At 37.6% G+C, this 16,704-nt stretch overlaps 1 protein-coding gene across 2 annotated transcripts in view; it reads right to left on the reverse strand.

The window, feature by feature from the left end:
• Positions 1–4,668: 4,668 nt before the first annotated feature.
• The window catches only part of syt6a (synaptotagmin VIa), a 233,355-nt gene continuing 221,319 nt past the window's right edge, over positions 4,669–16,704 (reverse strand). The window contains exons 6-7 of one of the 2 annotated variants that reach the window (XM_057830664.1): positions 16,127–16,277; positions 4,669–13,282 (exon numbers count right to left, since the gene is read on the reverse strand). In XM_057830664.1, the coding sequence (XP_057686647.1) occupies positions 13,211–13,282; positions 16,127–16,277 (223 nt within the window). In that variant the 3' untranslated portion in view covers positions 4,669–13,210. The remainder of the gene's footprint in view (positions 13,283–16,126; positions 16,278–16,704) is intronic. The other variant, XM_057830665.1, reaches the window with a different exon arrangement.

Here is a 16,704-nt window from a genome sequence, read left to right on the forward strand (position 1 = left end):
CCATCGCATACTTCAATCTCTACCTCAAAGATCCTCAAGGCAAAGAAGATCAAGATCATCCAGGACTGGCCAGCACAGTCACTAGACATGAACAGGATGAAAGAGGAAGCATGGAAGACGAAACCCAAGAATGTTGATGAACTCTGGGAGGCATGCAAGACTGCTTTCTTTGATGTTCCTGATGACTTCATCAATAAATTGTATGAATCCTTGCCGAACCTTATGGATGCAGTCCTTCAAGCCCATGGAAGCCATACAAAATATTAAATTTGGATCTAACTGCACCACTACTTAATTCACTATTGTCATGTAACATATTTTTGTATTTGAAGTACATTTTTTGTTCAATTTTCACACTACTTTCTGTAGGTGACAAAACTTTTGTCTTGCCAAAATTGGACCTTTATGTCTTCATTAAATGATAAATATTTTTTTCAGTGAAAGAAATATATTTTTGTACATTCAACATCATTTGGGAGGGTCTTACTTTTCAAATAAGCCCTTTCTGAAACCAATTGAATAATTAAAAGTCAGGCTATTAGCAATTGTTTCTACAAAATGGATAAGCGACAAGACTTTTCTCAGGGACTGTATAACCAAAGAAAATACAATTTCTTGTTTTGCAGAAAATAATACACAAATATGAAAATTACATGAATTTTGTAGTACTTTGTATTACTTCACCTTGTTATGTAATGATTGTATTACAAACATTTTCAACTGTGATGTGCCATCAATATCATTGCTAATAATAATGTAGCACAACATTGAAATGGTTCAATTAGATTTTGTCGAGTGTCCTGGTTGTGTAAGTCAGTGTGCATTTTGCATTCTCATCTAATGTTGTTGGTGATTGCTCTGGCTTGTTAGACTGCCATTATTATCTCACAAAAACAAACAATAGCCCAGTTTGCATAAATCCTTTAATCAAAGGGAAAATCATATCACAGAAACTAAACATCACACATAATGGAAGGAAAACAACCAAGTGGTTTGACAATGACAGTTAGGGATCGATACAATGCCAATTATTTCAACAGTAAAGTCCTTATATGTTAATTTCATCAAATTCATTTCAAACTTGTCACGAATACAAAATATCCATTGGAAAAAAATATCAACACTATCATGACAACCTCAATCGTCTGAGAGAGGTGGTGACATGAGGTGAAGTATACATATTTACAGTCAAAACATCAAACGACTTTGACTGCAAGTGGGAGGAAGTGATTTCTAAAACAGTACATTACAAAACAACTTAACCCTCTAAGGAATAGTGGATATCTATTCAAAAGTTATCATTAGCGTAACTCATTTGCTGCCAGCCCAGGTCACAGAGTAGCCTATATGATGTGGTAGTTAGTAAAAGAGGGAAATTGATATTGAAAACAAATATTAACGGCATAAACATCCAATTCATTTAAACTGGGAGGGGCTGTAAGCAAAAAAATGAATTGGACATTTATTGCCATCAATAGCAGCAAAAGAGTTAAGCTATATGCGGTCATTTATTGAACAAAACAAAACAAAAAAGTGTACACTGGATATAAAATTCCCAGAGCAAAAATAGACATGGGCCATGCTCAATTTATGTCTGTCTTCATTTTTTTTTAACTTTAGGACAATTTTTTAAATTTTATTTTAATTATTTTTTTTTTATTTTTTTTTTTTTTTGCAATTTTAATTTAGGTGGCACTGTGGAAGAGTGGTTAGTTCATCTGTTTCACAGTTCTGAGATCAAGGGTTCAAGATCTGGCTTTCCTGTGTGGAGTTTGTGTGTTGTCCCCTTGCCTGCGTGGCCTTCCTCTCGGTACTCTGGTTTCCTCCCACATCCCCAAAACATGCATGGTAGGCTGATTAAAGACTCTAAATTGTCCCCAGGTATGAGTGTGTGCATCAATGGTTGCTTGTCGCAATTGTGCTACAAATTTAAGGTTCATCCCTCCTCCTGCCTGTAGTTAGCTGGGATAGGCTCCAGCACCCTTGTGAGATTAAGCGGCATGGAAGATGACTGAATATATATATATATATATATATATATATATATATATAATTTTTTAAGTATTATATTTTATATAGAATTATCCATATTTTTTATTGCTCATCGCCCTTATTTTTTTTATCCTTCAATTAATTTATTTATTATAAAATTTACATCTATTTTTTTCATTGCCCACTGCAAAATAGGTGCAAGCAACAATAATACTACAATTGGATGTCGAAATATTGTCCATTTAGCTGCAAATTTGAGACCCATGTCCTATTTAAATGTAATTTAAAATATATAGCGGAAAACACAGACAAGACTGAAAAAGCAGTTTCTGCTCTTGCACTCCTCTTTAAAAGAAACTGCTGTATTTTAAGCCAAAACATTGTTTGATAGAACAATATGTCTATATGCTACCGTAGAAGATTCATGGCTCATTAAGCCCCGAACTATTTTTAATTTGTCCGTGTTACCCTGGAAACTTCCGTTTACAGAGGTCACTCAACTGCTTTTGTTTCAACCCAGCCATAAAACGAAGGTAATTCATTTATTATTCAACATGTCTGTCATTTTTAGCTTAGAATCATTAATTGATGTCTAATATTTCGTTTAAAAAAAAAAAAAAACGACTTCAACAAATTGTTCACTCGCATATTTTAAACTTTTAAAAAAATACATCACAATGAAATAAATGGTGTCTGAAAAAAAGTCACGGACAAAAAATCCAGCTGTGGCCATTCACAGCTGTGTCTTGACACTCAGTGATACATATTAGTATGCTACATGGAGTTTTTGGATCGAAACAAGGTATGTGCGCGATAAAATCTCTTTTAAAGTCATGGCGTCTGTAATTCTGCTCTCGAGTGCTCTGACCTCCAGATAGGGTTTTGCTGTTTTAAAAAAAATGTTTTTTTTAAATGCCCTCCTGTTCAAAATTTTTCTTCCCCCAGAAAATTGATTTGGCCAAATTGGGGGTCTCTGAGCGGAACTTCAAATCACCTGAGTGTTTTCCGCCATATATATGAATATGAATATATATATATATATATATATATATACTAGTATAGGCGGCACGGTGGCTGAGTGGTTAGCACGTCTGCCTCACAGTTCTGAGATCAAGGGTTCAATCCCGGGCTTCGGCCTTCCTGTGTAGAGTTTGCATGTTCTCCCCGTGCCTGCGTGGGTTTCTTCCGGGAACTCCGGTTTCCTCCCACATCCCAAAAACATGCATGGTAGGCTGATTGAACACTCTAAATTGTCCATAGGTGTGAGTGTGTGCGTGAATGGTTGTGTGTCTCCTTGTGCCCTGCGATTGGCTGGCAACCAGTTCGGGGTGTCCCCTGCCTACTGCCCGAAGTTAGCTGGGATAGGCTCCAGCACCTCCGCGACCCTCGTGAGGAATAAGCGGCATGGAAAATGAATGAATGAATGAATATACTAGTATAGATATAAAAAAAAAATCATAATTCTTGCTTGAAATGGTTAAACCCAATATTTTTTTCCCTCCGCAAACACTTTCCTATTTTCATGAAAGAGTAAATTGTACTTTATTTAGTGTTGTGGCACAGTAGTTGTTACTTTTTTTAATATTTAACAGTTGGTCGAGTGAAAATGCTTGTACAGCAAATAAATGCTTAATGGTAGTGACTGTTTGAACCTGCCAGTTCCATTATTTCTTGTTGGATTTTTTTCGAAATTATAAGAACTTGGATGTCAACCACAGTGACAGAATGCTGAGTCCTACATTTTGGGAGGGACTGCACTAAATCGGTCTGCAGATGTCCAATCATGTAGAAATCTTGGTAAATGTTTTTAGTGGATCACATCGTATTCAAGATTTAAACATGAAACAAAATGGTTCTGTTCTGCATCAGTTCTGATACAGTTATGGTATGGGTAATAATGTCATAGGACATGAGCTCATGAGCTGTATGCAACTCAGACTTTTCGTTGAAACAGATTTTAAAGAGGATACCTCTGAAAACCTGAAGCAGACGTTGTAATCTTGATCAGAATATGTCAGTCTTATATTTTCAGTTTACTCCTTATATCATATCATATTATAGTACCCTCCCTGGTATTTGGATACATAACATACTGTAACTGAAATGACTTGTGTTACTGTCAGAGGTGGGTAGTGACGTGTTACTCAAGTAAATGTAACGGAGTAAATGTAACCTTTTGAGAAAAATGTAGTTCTAAGAGTAGTTTTACTAAGCCATACTTTTTACTTTTACTTGAGTAGATTTGTGAAGACGAAACACTACTTTGGGCCACACTAATCGTTACATTTTTCCTCTTTATTCTACATATTGTATTCGATTTTACTTCTTTTTTTTTTTTTTGCCAGTGACACCAACAATGGCTCAACCAGTTTCACCAGTGAGATGTCGCAACAATAATCACATGACTTTATTATACCAATCAGACTCAAGCTTGCCTTTTTATGACCAATCAGACTCAAGCTTGCCTTTTTATGATCACGCCGGCCTGTTCAATCACGTGGCGTCTTTAAAGCACCGTAAAAAATTAAGTATTTGACATAGAGCGCCGACGTCAACATGACTCTAAACCACTGATGTTAATCTCTCTCACAGTTTTTTATTTTCATCGATTGACCACGTAAAACCGGAGATATGATCCTTTTAGTTTCATAATAGAACATATGTTTTCTCCACTAATGCTCTTTGGACGAATAATGCTTAATTTCTATAGATTTTTTTTCTCTAGCCGGAATTCAGTGTTTTTCTTTTTTTGATCTTAATTTCTTTGGTTTAATGTGATTATGTAATATGTTATCGTACAGTATAATGTAACAATGAGAGTTCATATCGACAACTTTGTGCCGAGAAAAAAAATACCATTGTTAATTTTTTTTTTTTTTTAATTAAAGATCCAAAACAGTTACTTTCAATGTTTTTGGATGACTAGATTAACTTTGACTTGAGTAATATTATTTTGAAGTAACGCACCTTTTGAGTAAATTCTACCCACCTCTGGTTACTATATATCAGAAAGTGGTCAAATTAAGAATGCAGACTTCCTGAGCTGGAATATTTTTAGTTATTCATTTTAGTCTCCGGTTAGACAACTTATTTGGATAGAAAAATGCAGATCTACCATTCTGCACAAGCAACAAACAAGACACTTTAAAACTCAGATCCCTGAAGGGAAAAAAATCATGGTGGTTTACAATACTATGGGGTAAAGAAAAGCCTGACATGACTTTAAAAATTTCTGAAAATGTCTGAAGACAGACACAGGCTAAAAGTAAATGTCTAAAACAGATGATGGCGGAAACATCTGTGCTCAGTAGCCTATATACTGAAGCTTTGAAATTCTTCAAAACAAACTATGATATATGGTGCATGCGTAGTAAGGCCAGTTTTAAGGCTGAGTTATGCATCTGCGGCAGACCTACGCCGCAAAGGCAGACCCGATTTACGACCCTTCGCCATAGCTTTAAGGCCAAGTTATGCTTCCGCGTCAGACCTGCGCCGTCAATGAAGACCCGATTTACGACCCTGCGCCGTATCCTCTCTGGGTCCCTTCTTTTTTTTCTGACTTCACGTCGCGTCAACGCGTGTGACGTGGTGGAAACTGACTATGATTGGTCCGCTCAGACTGTTTCCGGTTCAGCGCGAAATCACCGCCATTCTAAAAAAATTATTTTTCTACACGTAAAAATGGACCAAGCCGACGAGAGTATCAACGAAGAGCAAGTACGACAACTTCTACAATGTCTCGTCAAGACATTATGAAGATTGCCAAATGGCAAGCAATTCATGGGAGGAGATTGCTGAAAATACGGGGCTGGAGGTCAGCCAGCGATTGGATAAAAAAAAAAAAAAATGGAAGAACCACCGAGACAAGTACGTGTGTGTTCGGAATCGAATAGGCACTCGAAGCGGCGACCCAGTCGGCCAAAAACTGCCAGCTTTTTATCACTTTATGTCGTACTTTTGGTCGGTGCATTTCATTATTTATTGTGTACATATGTTTGCTGTGAGTCTGACTTATTTACGAGGGGCATTCAAAAAGTAATGCACTCAAGTGCATTGCTCGTATAGGATTTTACCAATCTTGTTTATATTTGGCACAAACATGATAGGACACACCTTTTTGCGATTGAAAATAGGAAAAACACATATAACAAATTTTTAAAGCTTAAACTAGCTTCCAAAATGGCTGCCACTCTTGAAGCTCGTCAGAAACAAAGAGCTGAAATCGAATTCCTTGTTGCAGAGGGAGAAACCCCTCTGGGGATTCATAACCGGCTGGAAAATGTCTACAAGGATGATACCATAGACTATAGCACTGTAAAAATATGGGTACAGCGATTTAAAAACAGTACTGAAGACTACGAAGAGGTGGGTAAAGCCAGCATAGCCGATTAGCCCAAAAAGTTCAAGGCCCAAAAATCAGCTGGCAAAATTATGGCCACCGTTTTTTGGGATTCCCAAGGTGTAATCATAGAGGATTTTTTGCCGAAGGGGGAAACCATCTACTCTGAGGTATACATTGAGACTCTTAGGAAGCTCAAAGCAAGAATTCGACGTGTTCGGCCCAACTTGGACATGGCCAATGGGCTCCTCTAGCATGACAATGCACGTCCTCACACAGGCATCAGGACAATGGAGGTCATCACTTTATTTGGATGGACATCCGCCATATTCTCCTGATTTGGCACGGCCAGACCACCACCTCTTTGGTCCAATGAAAGAAGGACTCCTGGGCAACCGATATGGCAATGACGAAGTGAAAACTGTTGTCAAGAATTGGCTTAGGGATCAACCGGCTGAGTTCTACAACACTGGTATACATGCCCTCATTCATAGGTGGACTGTAGCTCTTGAGAGAGGTGTAGACTATGTGGAGAAGTAAAAATGTAATCCTCACAATTGTACCTTTCTTTTGATGTATAATACAGTGGGGAGAACAAGTATTTGATACACTGCCAATCATTGGCAGTGTATCAAATACTTGTTCTCCCCACTGTACATGTTGCTATTATAATTTGTCTGTACATAATAAAGTTGGGTGCATTACAATTTGAATACCCCTCGTACGTGTCATACTTCAAGTACATGAAGAATAAAGCACAGGTTGTCAAAAGAGTTGTTTTGATGTTTCATTTTCAACAACAGACAGTTCACACACGATACATCATCACTGAGAGTGCCTCGGTGCTTTTATGATAACGTTAACATCAAGGCTTCCAACGCAGTTTGGGAAATTCTATAGACGCCAGAAATCTGCTATGGCTTCCCACTGGCTGTTTGTAGGACAAGGCAAACAAATCGGGCTGGAGGGCTTTGCAGACCTCTGACAAAACGCTGGACGCAGTGCTCGACGCCAGTTTGAAGCTAGCCGCTACACCTAACTAGTTTCCACCCGAGGCTAGAACTCTCTGTGCGGCATCAAAGTTGGACAGACCGCCTCAAAACCATCTTCTAATGCCTCAGCATTTGTATGATCAACATTTATTCAATGTTGATGAGCTGAAGATCCACATTGAAGCGTTCCATCTTGCATTGTTTATTTTTTTCTCCGTTAAACTCGACAAGTGGAAGTCAACAAGCATGCCCCAAAACCGTACAAACATAACGCCTCACCCCTCTAGTGGCTTGGCGGTGAATTACAGAGCAACGCATCACCTGGACAGAGAACCATCGAATGTCAAATGACGCCGTAGTCGCTGCGCCGTCACTGCAACGCGGGAGTCTAACTCAGGCTTGACGTGTATCTCCTTAGTTTTCGGACTTCGCGTCGCGTCAACGCGTGGAGAAGTTACGCAAATGGACTGTGCTTGGTCCGCACTGTTGTTTCCAGTTCAGCGCAAAATCACCGCTATTTTCAAACATTGTTGTGCTACCCAAAGTCGACCAAGCCGACTAGAGTATCATCAAAGAGGTCCGCAAGTACACTATGTCAACCTCTACCATGTCTTGTCAAGACATTATAAAGATTGCCAAATGGCAAACAATTCTTGAAGATCCACATTCATGCGTTCCATCTTGCATTGTTTATTTTTTTTTCTCAGTTGTCATTGTGTAACTGGATGAAAACTACAGGAAGTCGACAAGCGTCCCCCAAAACCGTACAAACACAACACCACAACCCTCTAGTGGCTTGGCAGTGAATTACAGAGCAACGCGTTCCATTGGTGCAGAACTATCGAATGCTCATTGACGCCTTAGTCGCTTCGCCGTCACCACAACGCAGGAGCATAACTCAGCATAACTTTACTGTGCCATTTTCTCCCGCCATTTTCCCTCTTGAGTCAAATGTTTTACCTTAGAGTTCATTTTAAAGGGCACAAGTTGTACCAGAATCCAAATATTGATTGAATATCACAGAATGTAAATAATCAAATGCAAAGTCTCTTTCCATATTAGAAAACAACCTGTCCATTTATTTAATTTAAAAGCGGCATCAAAACTTTTGTTTCTCCCCTGTAGTGATTCCTTTGGCCAACTAAAGGCAGTAAAAACAGGGTTTTCAAACCTAACCCTGATTAAATATGATTGGGCGCTATTGGATTTTTTTAAAACAACTGATTAAATCTGAATTCATGTTCAGAATATTCATGAATGTTACGTTATTAGAAAATCATCTAACTGGACACCCCTTGATGTGACACATCTAGCCATCGTCCAGTTAGTTCCAAGATGTTTTGGTGATTCGCCCTTTACAATTGTGAAGCTAAAGGTATCCTGTTTTAACTGCGGTTGGCCTTGACAAGTTCTAAATACAACACTCTCATTGGCTGGAACTGGATATTACCAAATATTTCTATTTTGAGTGCTAGCATTTTCCGAGACCCTTTATTACATAGATACACACACCAAATGTTAACACCATGATTACCAAACGAATGATTGAAATGATAATGGCATAAAAAAAAAAAAAAAGTTCCACAAAACAAAAACTGCATTCATTTGAAAATTGTTAGTGTGTTGTGCTATTTTCTAGGGTATAAGGAATGCTACATAAATTGTGTTTGCATGTTCATTGCTTGTATTTGTTTCTCTTCAAAGACAAGCCATTGTCATTAAATTTTGTAGTATAACTCACCGACACCTTTTTATATTGTAAGAAAAGCAAAAAGAGTTGCTTTTCTGATTTAAAAAAGCTTTTTTCTAAAAAAAAAAAATTAAATAAAAACACTTTTTTAATTGAAAATGATGTTACACTATCTCCTGTTGATTCAAGAGTTTAGTGAAATGTTTACACCTTTCTGCTAACACAACCTAAATAAAATATATTACGTAAGACTCACATTTACATCAATTAATCCAACAACAACAACAACAACATCTGTTTTAACGCACACAACCTGTAAAGGAGATTTTCTTTGTTGTACAAAATATTAACTCCATCTACAAAACAAATCAAAGTAACAGTTGCTTTTCACAATGAAACATTTTTCAAACTTTGAGTTTGAAACACAATAGGTTCAACAGATTGAATGAAAGGATCTGAACTGAACTATAACGGCATCTTGGTAACAAATGCTTCATGACATGGTAAACATTGAGATTTTTTTTTTTTTTTTTTTTAATAGTAACCAGCTGCTAGGCTACATCTAGCTTCACATCTTTTATGGTTTGAAAGAAGCCGAAAATCACAAAAAAAACCTGTCTCTGTACACAAATGTATGCACATAATTATATCCTCCAAAATGAGAGGAGACCAAGGAGGCAATGCAAATGCAGAAAGCATGTGTGCTAAATTTACGGCATTTACGCAAATAGTGGCCAGGTGCGTTTATTGACTCTTCTGCTGGCAGAGACAGGCCTTTTACATCAGGGGAGTTGTTCAACCATTATTTGTATGAATGCATTTTCAAACAATATTTACAGTATAGCACGCACCTGACTATAAGCCGCATAGCCAAAATTTCTCAAAATTTAAGAAAATAATCCATATATATGCTGCATCGGACTTTTAGCCCCATGTGTCCATGTCTTATATTTATGTAGAGAATGTTACAAAGAATCATCTGATTGATCAACAATATATTCATTAACCAAATAAAAATACGTCAACACACCAAATTTCAATTTCATCCATACCCAGTGGCCTGCGGAGGGAGCCACACACTGTCACACTCATGTTTCTCAGTCTGAAACCATTCACACTTATCTTAAATGAATGAATAAATAAATAAATAAGTCATCACATTTCGAATGAAAAATCAAATCCACTTTACCTTCATCTCTATGCTTGCAATGGACGAACTCCTTTTAGAAATCCCTATGATTGATTATTTTGATTACTTCAGTCTGTCATGTATGCACGGCTTATGGCTATCGGTCCTAGCAACTTTGTTGTAGAACATTATAGCAATCAGTCCTTTTTATAGCTGTCAAAGCATCCATGACTAGCCCTAAACCGTTCTTCTGTAACGGTGTCAAGGATCAGAAAAGCCGTCACCAGCAGTAGTCCTTTCCTATCAGTGCTGCTTGAAAATGGCTAAGAAATGTTAGCATAGCATCTTCTCGCCGTAGCAAACAATGGATATCTATCCTTCAAAAGTTTAAATTGTCCTTTTTTACCAGTACATACTGTACATCCGACGACATGCTCGAAATACAACGACATGACTGCGCTGCAGACGGACGCACGGCGGATTTTCTTGTGAGAGAAATATACAGGTTAGTGCACGTGGCGAGAAAGGAAAAAGGTGACGCTTACCATTGAAATTAAGATGGAAATGATGGAAATATATGAGCGTGGGCAGCGCATCCGTGAACTGGATTAACAATGCGACCGTAGGATGTCTACGATCTTAACGGTCCTCCTACGACCACCATTCGCCAGTCTTTATAAGTTAAGGTGACAAATATTATTGTGGTAACTTTGCCAAAGAAATCGCCAGCTTCGTCAGGTATTTATCAACTTGTGCAACACAAAAGCACGACTGTCTGCCCCAATTGACGGCAACAACAAAACATTAAAAGGGAAAGTAAAACCTCAACCGCACCTTTCTCTCCTTGCGGTGGGTTCAGGTACAGCACGCAGAACATTAGAACCTGATTCGTTACATTATTATAGGAATTATTATTGTTATTATTATATTTTTATTCCGTTTTTTATTAATAATTTATTTGTTTCGATATGTTTAATTGCCATTTGTAATAGTACCAGCAGTATTTTTTCAGGATTTAGTGTAGGTTATAGGGCTGCTGAACGAATTAATGGAATTATAATGTATTCTTATGGGAAAATCCTGTTCGACATACCGTATTGGCCCGGATATAAGACGGCCCTGATTACAAGACGACCCCCTCTTTTTCGAGACTCAAGTTTGAAAAAAGACTTTTTGAACACAAAATTCATTTTTATACAGAAAATAATTACAGTACATCTGAAACAAATGATTATAACAATATATTTGAGAGAAAAAGCATGTTATTTTGCCTCATTCAAATCTTAATATCTGAACATTTAAATATGTAAACTAAAGTGCAATTATATTCGTAAAAGAATGGCTTCTGGTTCTTGAAACGTAAATAAACCAATCTATTGTGATAAAACAACAAAATTGCAATAACTGCATTAACCATCAAAGTGAAGTCTAACTGTAACTAGTCTTGAAACAAATCTGAATAAGGAAAAACATTGCAATAAAATAATGCGAACTGGTTAAACTTGAGAGTAGCTGAGATCTGTCATGACAGAACATCACTTCAATGATATCTGGCGCCATCTAGTGTCGTGAATGGTTACAATGTCAAGACCGCGAATATAAGACGACCCCCACTTTGTCAGTCTTATTTCAATGCAAAAAACACAGTCTTATATTCGGGCCAATACGGTACAAACATTTGGACTTACAAGATCCTGGAACGAATTCGTATGTAGAGGTACCACTGTACTTTGTTTGGTCACCTCGTATAGAAAAAAAAATCACACCTGCGGCCGTCTGTCTTGCTTCCATGTGTTTGCATCCTTCCTTCATTCTCACCTGCTAGTTGCCCACAACACCTGACAGCCCTCTCACAAACTGAATTTTTTAAACGCTAAATCAAAGCTAAGGATGGATTTGTGTGGGAGCACACGAGAGCAGAGTGTTGTCACAACGTTATATTTTTTTTAAGATGAAGATGAAGCTCGTTTGGCCAAGAAAAATCCATAAATAAGCCACTTTGTTGTTAAAGCTGTATGGTTCAAATAGAGATAAAAAAAATAGTGGCTTATATTCTGAAAATTACGGTAAAATTTATTGTGGAAGGATAGAATAAAAATGAATGCACACAATATTGCCAAGCTGTGGCACAATTCCGAGTCGCCGGGAGTTCCAATTAGCATCACCATCATGTAGTACAATGCAAATTTAAGTGGTTATGTTCTTATTTTTCTATTGTGAAAAGGGATGCTGGTATTTGTCTTAAATGGCCCATCCAGTGACTAATTAGGACAGTCCATCAACAGAGACATCAAACAAAATTTTGGCTATGGTTTCTGTAGTCACCTCATATTGTCACACAAACAAATGACCCATAAATATTTAAGTGTGCATATTGTTCAATTTATATCAAGGATTTAAGGGGGCGGGGGGTGCAATTACTTTAATGTAAAAGACACAAATCCATGTGGTATGCCAGATTTGGTTCCCAGGCCTTGAGCCTGACAACAGTGTACTAAAAAACAGCCACTATTTGAGCAAATACCGTATAATAACAGCTACTACTATTTCCGTGTTTTGTATCCAAAATCATATACGTATTCCTTGTTAGTGTGACCTTAAAGAGTTAGCATCACAACTGCTGCAACTGGAGACTCAACTTTATGACGCCACACCTCAATTTTGTCTTGCTGTAAACAAATGCAGCACCCAAACGCTTTAAAAAGAGACATACTGCTTCACTCCGAGTAACGTCTTTTGACTGCCACGATTTTTGCATCACAGTCTGCACACAAATCCATCCAAGGAGGAGCGGCATTGATAGACCTGCCTCCGGAGAATGACGCGCCCAAAAATATGACCTGACCTAATGTGCTCCTTGATCTGTTCTCTCGGACCACACTGGCGGAAGGTGGAGTTGGCGGGTCGACTGAGGGAGTGGGGTAGAGGGCTTAGAATGGAACAGCAACAGCAGGGTTTCTCCTTGATAATCAGACAGACAGGAAGTGGACCAGCAGGAGGCAGGAACAAACTTCCACCGCCCCTCCATCTAGTTTCCAGGGGGTCACAGGGGTCTCAGGTGGTGTTGCTCAGGGTGTTGCTGGGGGGCGTGGGGAAGGGCAGGAGCCCTGGCTGTCAAAGCTGGCAGCCCTGGCTTTCCACTGTGACACACATATGCAAAGAGTGGATCGTGATTCATGTAAGCTGGAGGGCACAAGTCAAATTAGCACTCATCTGGACGTGGAAAAGCGATCAGAAAATCTACATTTTTAGACTATAAGGGGCACCCACTGAATTAGACATGAGAACCGTATTTGTTCATAAAGTATATACAGTGTAACACAAAAGTGAGTACACCCCTCGCATTTCTGCAGATATTTAAGTATATGGCGGAAAACACAGACAAGACTGAAAAAGCAGTTTCTGCTCTTGGACTCCTCATTAAAAGAAACTGCTGTATTTTAAGCTAAAACAACTGTTGTGTTTGATAGAACAATATGTCTATATTCTGCCATAGCAGATTCATGGCGCATCAAGCCCCCGAACTATTTCTAATTTGTCCGTTTTACCCTAAAAACCCCATTTACAGACATCGCGCAACCGCTTTTGTTTCAGCCCAGCTATAAAACGAAGGTAATTAATTATATTTATTATTCAAAATGTCTGTCGTTTTTAGCTTAGAATCATTAATTGAGGTCTCATATTTCGTTTTAAGAAAAAAAAAACACCTTAAAAAAATTATTCACTCACATATTCTAAACTTTTAAACAAATTATGTCACAATGAAAAAAATGGCCTCTGTAAAAAAGTCACAGATAGCTACCTCATAACTATCGCTTAACTGTACTTGTTTGTGTTACTGTGGCATTTTCTCCGATGTTAGATGATAATCGATCATTACAAAAAATGTTGAAAAAAAATGTTTCAAAGGGTAAATATATGAATGTATATATTGTATATTGTATATACTGTATATACAATATACAATATATACATTCATATATTTATGAATGTATGAACAATATATACATTCATATATTTATTGTATATTGTATATACTGTATATACAATATAAAATATATACATTCATATATTTACCCTTTTAAACGTTTTTTTCAACATTTTTTGTTCGGATCGATTATTTATCATCTAACATATCGGAGAAAATGCGACGGTTATTTATTTATTTATATAAATAATGTATATATGTATATACATACAGTATATATACAGTACTGTGCAAAAGTTTTAGGCAGGTGTCCTGCCTAAAACTTTTGCACAGTACTGTATATGAATATATGATATGAGAAAATCTTGATCACTCCTTGATGTCTGCGATTTCTGCATCGCGACCCTTGTTATATTACCATGTTTCACCCATAAAATCACCAAAAAATCCCAGCTGTGGCCATTCACAGCTGTGTCTTGACACTCAGTGATACATGCTACATTGAGTTTTTGGATGGAAACAAAGTAAGTACGCGATAATATCTCATTAAAGTCATGGCGTCTGTAATACTGTTCTCGCGTGCTCTCACCTCCAGATAGGGTTTTGCCGTTTCAAAAACATTTAAAAAAAAAAAAAAAAAAAAAAAAAAAAAAAAAAAAAAAAAAGCCCTCCTGTTCAAATTTTTTCTTCCCCAATGAAATTGAGATTTTAAGCTTTCCAATGATGTATCATACATGCATATTGGACAATTTTGAAAGTTGGCTAAATTGGGGTCTCAGAGCAGAACTTCAAGTCACCTGAGTGTTTTCCGCCATATCTTTTCATGGGACAACACTGACAAAATGACACTTTGACACAATGAAAAGTAGTCTGTGTGCAGCTTATATAATAGAGTTAACTTATTTTCACCTCAATATAACTCAAAATACAGACATTAATATCTAAACCCCTGGCAACAAAAGTGAGCAGACCGCATGGGAACTACAGTACGTACATCCCTAAATGTCCAAATTGGGTACTGCTCGTCATTTTCCCTCCAAAATGTCATGTGACTCGTTATATTTTATATATATATTTTATATATATATAAACCGATTTTTTTTTTTTATGGACACGGCCACGTTGTGGTGAAGAAACGTATGCGGCGATCCGTTGCCGACCATTACGGTACGCGACGTCACCATTTTGTTTCGGTAATACTTCACTCTGATCAGCCAAATGATTTCGTTTGTGTTAAATTCTTTTTTCACTCTTCATAAAGCACAGAATTTAGTTTCTTGAAGTCATTTGAGTCAACGTTTATTGCAGCTCCGCAACTCGGACCATAACAAACGTAACAACACAGACTTCCTGTGTGTGCCCGTCAACTATATCTGTCCCTCGGGAAACTCAAACCCAAATAACAATAGTTCCTATTGTTACTGTCGTGTTGACAGCGATGAGCTTTCTCGGATTTCCGACTTACATTCTCACTTTCATTTTACCGTATCAATCCATGGAAGAAACATTTATTCATCATGATGAAACGAGCAAGTTATACAGCAGCCTTTAAAAGAAAAGTCACATCTGTTTTGTTTTCTCCTAGATTCTGGTAACTTGGAGAAGTTGTCAAATCATATTATTGCCGTAAATATTGTCAGTTTATGGTAATGTTTTGAACTACCAATATGCTATGCTTGTGCTGTGTTTCACCAGTCAGTAAAAGGACATTTCTGTATCTGTACACGAGCTCTGTTTTCTTGTATTCCTCTATTTATTGGTGCTAAAATTAGGGTGCGCGTTATAAACGGGTACAATAATTTTCCCTAGATTTTACAAGTAAATTTGGGGTGTGCATTATACACGGGTGCGCCTTATATTTGGGAAATTACAGTACATCTGGGAGGAAACGTCACAATTCACGTGACGGTGAAAAACCTCTATATGGATTAGTATAGCCTTTTACTTTTATGGTGGATATATACTGTATATATATATAAAAAAAAAAATAACAGGAGTAATCCACCAAAATACGCACACACACACACACACACACACACACACAACATGCACTCACCTCCTTCTCAGACTTCTTGGACTCGAGTAAGGGATGCCAGTGTGCGATAGGCTTCCTAGGGTAAGCCAACATTTCGTTCCAGTGGTCTCTTCCTAGACCCTCTGCATTGCATCCGAGCCGCATTACGCCAATGACCTCATTGTGACCGACCCTGCAGGGCATGGGCATGTGCATGTGCAGTATGACTATATAAAATGACAACTCATCTATTGTTGTGAAGTCAATTCCTCCATGATCTACTTTAAAAATGGTCAACGTGGACGATAAGGACCCTTTATGGAGCACTCATTTAACTCATTGGCTGCCACTGACGAAACACAAATTAAGGTTCCAACCCCATTGATAAAGCAATAATTTCCAATAATCAACCCTGAAAAGGCAGTCCTCTGAAGTCAAAAACCCTTTTAGGTGACCCCCCCTTGAAGCTCATCAAGATAATGGCAAAAGTGTGCAAAAAAGTAATGAAAGCAAAGTGTGTCTATATTGTAAAGGTATGACAATATTATAAATGTTTTTAGTTATTCACCTTTTTGCTACATAATTCCACATGTGTTCATTCAGTTTTATTACCTTCAGTA

The sequence above is a fragment of the Corythoichthys intestinalis genome, chromosome 2, assembly GCF_030265065.1.
Source record: "Corythoichthys intestinalis isolate RoL2023-P3 chromosome 2, ASM3026506v1, whole genome shotgun sequence".
In the NCBI taxonomy this organism is placed as follows: domain Eukaryota; kingdom Metazoa; phylum Chordata; class Actinopteri; order Syngnathiformes; family Syngnathidae; genus Corythoichthys; species Corythoichthys intestinalis.